At 50.2% G+C, this 7,094-nt stretch overlaps 1 protein-coding gene across 3 annotated transcripts in view; it reads left to right on the forward strand.

Annotated features, from left to right (window-relative positions):
* Window positions 1-7,094, forward strand: part of LOC113207554 (PAS domain-containing protein cky-1) — a 142,141-nt gene that overhangs the window by 131,190 nt on the left and 3,857 nt on the right. For all 3 annotated transcript variants that reach the window (XM_052264304.1, XM_052264302.1, XM_052264303.1), the window contains 3 exons: window positions 1,781-1,948; window positions 3,690-3,874; window positions 5,711-5,817. In XM_052264304.1, the coding sequence (XP_052120264.1) occupies window positions 1,781-1,948; window positions 3,690-3,874; window positions 5,711-5,817 (460 nt within the window). The remainder of the gene's footprint in view (window positions 1-1,780; window positions 1,949-3,689; window positions 3,875-5,710; window positions 5,818-7,094) is intronic.

The raw sequence follows: 7,094 nt of genomic DNA on the forward strand, positions 1-7,094 counted from the left end.
CCCCTCCTCGGCCCCTCCTCGGCCCCACCCGCCCCTCCGCGACCTTTTGTAATGAGGGGTGGGCGGTCCAACAGGACCTCTCCAAGAGAGCGGGAGAGAAGGGGTTGCGGGACCCGCGCAAAGGCCAGTGCGATTAAATTGCATCGAACTCTTCAAGCGTCGCACACACGGCCGCTGGCCTCGCTCGCTCAGCCAAACACCTTCTAATCCTTATTGAAAAGTTTTGACTAAGTGTGCGGATTTATGTTGTGCTGACTGCTGCGTCACTTCAAAAGCGCTTTCCTGTTTAAAATTTTAATCGTATTTGTATAACGAGTTGTAGGAAACAACGGGAGAAATTTCACTTAATATATTTCGTCTGCGCTGTCCACGACGTTCGTAGAGTGGTGCAGTGGTGCACCCAGCCTTCCTGCAGCATGCAGTGGTAATGTGATACGCACCGCCGTGCCTTAGGCAAGAGCGAAGAGCACTCTCTCATAGAGAGAGAGAGAGAGAGAGAGAGAGAGAGAGAGAGAGAGAGAGAGAGAGAGAGACTGGAGAGAGGGGTAGAAATGGGGGAAGGGGGTATCGATTACTTAATGGAGGCGATTGGTGTCCAATTGGCTGCTATTACACGTGGTTGGTAACTTGATGTCCATTTGTCTGGGCTTTAGCTGCAGCAGTAGCAGCCCCCCCTGCCTCTTCGGTAGCCGCGTGTCACGCAGAATGATATTAACGGCCTGTTTCATGTTACCGGCACTGAGCTGCCCGACAACAAATTTCATTAGCACCGTCTCTGATTAAGTGATTATTTGACATGTCTGTATACACAGTGCTAGAGTGAAGAATGCATTAGCTGTAGCGACGATTCCAATCAGTTTTATGAGTGCAACAAAGAACACGCATGACCGCTCTTCCGCCTAACCAGTAAGCAGTAGCCAGCTAAACACTGATATATAAAGTGTTCAACTGGCGTACACAACATGCAAGTGCTCAACAATACGTTGCACACTTTAAGTGGTTGACTGAAAATGGTTGAAAGAACAATAAATTTGAACACTCAAGTGTTGAACTTGAAGGTTGGCTATGCTGCAAACCAATTGGTTGTAAACTTTTTTAATGTGAAATTATGAACAAATTGTTGATATTTGCGTAAGATAGTGTCCATAATTTTCTATTACAAAATACGCAAAAGCAGCAAGTGCAGGATTTTTGATAAGCTGGGCATTGCAGAGTTCATAAACAAGTGTGCGCTTTAGACACTCTATGATGTTTAAATTTACTGTTGAATACTTTTAAGCGTGTACCAAGGAGTGGATTACCAACATGTGCATTCCATTAGTTGCTTCTCAGATTCGTTAGGTACATTATGAGAGCTCAGCGCCTGCGAGATGCCGGGTAGGCTACCCCGCTGTACACGCGTGCATTGCAGGCAATATGTTGCCTACCCCGTAGGCGCTATGGGAGCTTCCATGAACTGAACTAGGTACTTTTGTCTCGGCAAATGACGGACGTACTCTTTGGATGAGCCTATCGCAATAAGGGTGGTAATTTGAATGAAATAACGAATTTATTACTTAGCACAAAATTAATTTTGTGTTTTATGCCTCCCTTATTTGTTTACTGTAATCGTTACAAAAAGTCCACCAGTTGCTCACAGGCACATCCTTATTACCTTGAACGTCTATGGTAAAATGAAAATCGTACTGTTGGTTTATTAATTTTTTAATCATACTCTAGGGTGTTCGTTTCACCTCTTATCTGTTTGATCTCCACCTTGACAGAGAAATTCGTGTTGCAGGAGGACCTACTGATCCATGGGGACTCGGCGTATGATCTCCTCGACCGGCAAGATCATGCTGGGGTGCAGACGGAATTGTTGAGGTCCGGGGACGACGAACGACTATTCCTCTGCAGGATGAACGTGTCCAGGAACGCAAGAAGGCAGATGCGCTTTGGTGACCAGAAGGTACGGTAATACAAGTCATGATTTCTGTAGAAGGCAGAAGAGTACAAAATCCACCCATATTGTGTTCCAAATGCAACAAGTGCACAACAAGATCATTGCGAATGTTTCCCTTGAAAAAAAATTGCATTGTCCAAAAGCTGATGCTGTTAGCTTGGCTAGCCGACAGTGTTCACTCCGCAATCAGTTTGTTTATGTCGCGAACGGACGGGGACGACGCTCTGCACGACACCAAACGGGGAGATGGCGCCCAGAGTTAGCCATTGTGTGGCCCTATATGGAACACCGACCGCAAACCCGCCACAGAGACGAAACTCGACGACTCTCTGGTAGAAAATTGGAGTTGGGATGCCATGCTCCGTGTGTGCCCACACTTACTTTTAGAATGCCCAATTGATGTAAGACAGCGGAAGTGCGACGTTTGCAACTGCGGCGACTTTGTGCGTTCCCCTTTGGCCGTTAGTAGTCTTAACATTCATATTGCACTAAGAAACAGAAGAAATTATCAATCTGTCAAAAATGTTTCCAGGAGCTCCCCAGCACTCATGCTTGCTTTCCATCTCTTTGGGGAGCTCGAGGGGGAGCTTTTCCCACCGCTCGGTCCTTTTCCTCCACCTTGCGGTTCGCGCCGCGGGAGCGCACAGCCTTGTAGATAATGCTTTGCGGCGCGGCAGCGCGTGCCGTAAAGTTGTCGCGCGACACGCGTTATAATATATTTGTGGGGGGCCGTCACGAAATATCACAGGTGGCTGCTGCCCATATGGGGGCCTGATACCGCTCAGGCGCGCGGCTGCGGTCCGGCCGGAGGTCTAAATCAAACGGGCCCATTGTGCATTGCGAACGCAAACATTTCGCAAGCGGTGAATTTGTTATGAAAAGGATGTTGCCTGGAATCGCGGTAAACTTACATGCTGTACAGTACAGTTGTTTATCTCCCTTTTTATAAGAAACTATAAAGAAAACCTGCGCTTATTATTTTAGAATTTAGACCAGTGCCCGAAAGTTAGTTAATGAGAGCTTTCAAAATTTTATCAAAGTGGTGTTTATCCCGAAATTGAAATTTCGTTCTAGCTCCCGTAAGATGATTGCATTTGTGTCGCATGCGTATTCCGTGTTCGACAACTTCCTAATTACGACCTCAACGAGTTAAGAAGGATGTAGGGGAAGCTGAAGATAGGGACGTAGAAGGGGAAGGGGGACATATTCCCGGAAGCAGGGGTCGTTGATGGCAGGCAGGCGCGAGCTTCAGCCACCCGTAGTGTCGCCGGGCGGGGTTGTTAAAGGAGTGAGTGACCACGCCACCGAGAGACAGAGAGAGAGAGAGAGAGAGAGAGAGAGAGAGAGAGAGAGAGAGAGAGAGAGAGAGAAGAGGGGGGAGGAGGGAAAGGGGAGGGGGCTTGCTGCCGGAGAGAAGACTTCTACCTTAGCCATGCATTATGCATGAATTCATTGAGAGTGGTCAGTGCCGATCGCGAGTCCAGAGGCGGGGGAGGGGTATGCATGAGTGTGAGGTCAAACGGCAGGATGTGAATCCCCTAAAAATGTAGTGGCTGTCCTTCGGGTGCATTGTATGTAACCGTACAGGGTCGTTCCCATAATCTTGGTCCCTGTTTTGTTCGAAATTTGTATACAACCGCGGAAAATCAAGATGCCTTTCGCTGGATTAATCCAAAGGACGAGTAGTATTATCGTCGCCCTCAACAGTCCCTGGATGTTATGTGTGAACCTGTGCTCTCTCTTGCAGGTGGTCCTAGTACAGGGACACTACCTGTCCTTCGTGCCGCTGTGCGCTCGCAATGAGCCCGTGTTCCTGGCCACCTGCACTCCGGTGGCCATGCCCGAGACACGCGAGTGTGTGGTGCAGGGCGCCACAAACGTTTTCACTACCATCCACGCCATGGACATGACCTTCCTGCACGTGGACAAAAAGTGAGTAAAAGAGTCCCATGAGCTGGGGTGCGTCACACTGTAACACTGTGACAGTGTGGCAGTAAAATAGAAGCGTGTTACCAATTCCCATTTTCTGCAATTATTTTATGACACGCTCTTGAATTGGATAATCGTACACATCCGATTATTTACTTTTATGTTGTTTTTTTCGTTTATGTTTTTATTCGGGGCTTATTTCTTTAGCAGCCTTAAAGGTTTGCTGCTGACAATTTTCACCCATTTACAAACGCCTCGCCATTGGGGAAAGGGGGGGGGGGGGTGTCGACAATTGGTACGGCACCGCGGCCTCTTTTCGGCTCCCCTTTGCCTCATTATTTGTTTAATTTCCCTTCGCCGCAGCCGGACATTGACAAATGTGAGGCAATCTACGATTGAAACTCGACCGCTAACCAGCGCTGCCGCGTCCATCCGTTACAAACAATATCCCTTCCGCGCGCTCCACCAATCGCTTTATGAATTCTAACTTTTCTTTTTATCTTCTTCGTTTTTTTTTTCCTCTTTCTCTCGGCACGTTATTATTCTGCTGGTTCTGTCGCTCCGGCGCATTGTCGTTCCGATTCATACTAATCGAATTTCACTGTGTTCTTGTTTGGAAGATTTAAAAAAAAATCTGGCAGGAACGGTAGATGAGATGAATTACCTTCTTAACTGGTGAACGTTCATTGTAGGAAGTGCAGTGTCCTGGAGGGGAAGGGGGGGGGGGGCATCAACACCCTGGTTGACGTTGACATGACGAGGCAAAACCACTCCACATTGGATGGAAGGGGGCCGTATCATCTATTCCCTTAGTTGTCTATTCCCTCAGTTGTCTATTCCCTCAGCCTCTACAGTAATTGTTCTACTGTAATTTGGAATAAGTTTGGTGTTTTTGCTTTTAATCTGCTGCAAAATGTTGAATGAGTTTCTCATCTTAGTAAGCGATCTCCCTATCTTTACCTACGGCAGCACTGTAATTTTTGCTGTTACTTCATGGTGTCTTGGCAGCGCTAGGCTTATGTCGCCTCCACAGTCGCCTCTCTCCTTGCCGGCGCGAGTCAGGTCCGTTCCTATACGGATTTGCACGTTTGCGGCTTGTGCTCCGCTCGTCTGGTGTCCGAGACACTTTGCCTGTATTTCGGACTATTTCGGGGGAAGGTGTACGAACTATTTCGCAAGTGATTTCCCCCTCGGGCTCGCCTGTCTGTCGTATTCGTGTTATATTATATGGTACAGGGCAACACAACCTTCCACTAGCGTTGAAGTCTCCGCAGAGGGCTGGGGTCAGCGCCCGCGAGGTTGGCCGCCCCGTCAAACAGGCGTGCGCCGCAGGGTTGCCTACCCGGCCCTCGTAAGGCGCCCTGGCGTGGCCGTTGGTCGCGTACACTGTAAATAGTGGCCAGTGGCGGCTGAATACATAGAGCGCGTGACATTTCGTTTAAGCCCAGTTTACATGGGTGCGTGCGTGGCCTCATAGTGGTCATGCCACACTCAATGTTTTCTCGCTAGATATGGCTGGTGTGTCATCCTGAGGTGTGACATGGAAGTGAGCGTCGCAAGTCGGCTAAATTATTGACGGATCTTAAGTACCCCTCCTGGTTGAAATATTAGATTAACACTGTAACCATAGCGCCATAATGTATGGACCCGAGCTCGTGCTCGTGTACAAACTGCACACACCGGTGGTATAGTAAAACCTCTTTGGTCATTTCTGTGGTCCACCCTGTAAATAAGGTCAACATTATATGCAAACGTGCCCCTCCCACGGGACCCCTTCCAAAGCGATGCAATGGATGTGGATGGAAAACTGACTGTTTCTGTTGTCCGTTTTTGTTTTAGCGGCGAGTTTCACCTGGGGTTTTGCCGTTCAGAACTCCAGTCCGTCTCATGGTACCACCTTCTGCACTGGGACTGCATGCGGGAGGCTCAGAGCAAGCACAGACTGAGTGAGTACCACACGAGGCACCACACCTCCCATCGTCACCTGTCGGACGTTCTACTGTTCTAGGGCAGCAAGGCAGCAGGGTTCGGGCCCAGTATTGCGAAGCAACCGATTACAACAGTGTACCATTGGTAAAGCCTCGCGCCGCCGCTCTGCCATGAGGTCCGGGGCCCAGGCCCAGGGTGCCCGTGGGGCCCGTGGGGTCTGTGGGGCCCCCGCCCGGGGGCGCTGGGCTCCGGGGGCCGGCTGGCCGGGCCCGTGGCTGCCCGTGGCATGGCAGCCCCGTAACGTAGACAACAAACACGGACTCGAAATGACCGTCATTACCTTCGGATCCCCAGCCCCATAGATTCGCTGTAGAAGGGGGGGGGGCAAAGGAAGCGTCGCGGTCGCACTGGAAACCCGCCATTCACGGTGTGCCTCGCGACTGGGCGAACACTTCGAAAAGTTTGCATACAGAAGTGGCAAACGATTGGATATCTGTAGCTAACCATGTACCACTTGGGAAATGTCTCACCCGTGCAGAGAGTCACCCCTTTGAAATAGAAATAAGCAAGTAATGCGGAGTTATACCATATAATTTTAACGTAGAGGTTTTATCACATTGTGGTGGTGTGACACGCGGTATTCAATGTGTCAAAAGCCACTGTCCTTGCATTTGCCGTCCAGGCTTAGATAAGTACGTAGGTAGTTAGGATCCCAGGCGGTCCATGCCCCAGCCATTGCTAACCCACTCTAGTCGTACCTTCGGGCTCGGGCAGCTCTGCCCGTCCCACCGTGCGCACACATTTTAATAATAGGACGGGAAACAAGAGAAAACCGCCGTGTTTCACTCACATGTACCCGCGCTGCAGTTACTGTGCTTGCGCAGAGCCAAACTGTTGCATTTGGCGCGCGTACTTACAAGGTCCGCGCATGCCGGTCTGGCCGGCAGCCCGCGGCACCTACAGCCGGTACTGTACTGCACACCTGGCGCGGGTGCGTCGTCGAATCGCTGGCGGCGCTGGCGTCGCGCGGCTTGGCGTCCTGGCGCCTGCTTGTCCGCTCAGCAATGTTTTTAACTCCCCCCTCCCCCCCCCCACACACACACACATTCACGAAAACATCAGAGCAATTTTCGAAATCGACTGATAGGGGCGGGATGTGAACACCAAGGGGGTATTCTCTAGCAGCTATACCCAGGGAACAGAGCTTTCGGACCGAGTACAGGCTGTAAAGATGCACGGCGACGCTGCGGTTGGGTTTTCCTACTCCCTATGACCCATATGCCCGTTAGGTGCC

This window comes from Frankliniella occidentalis, unplaced genomic scaffold (genome assembly GCF_000697945.3).
Source record: "Frankliniella occidentalis isolate FOCC.00 unplaced genomic scaffold, Focc_3.1 Scaffold18, whole genome shotgun sequence".
NCBI classification, from domain to species: domain Eukaryota; kingdom Metazoa; phylum Arthropoda; class Insecta; order Thysanoptera; family Thripidae; genus Frankliniella; species Frankliniella occidentalis.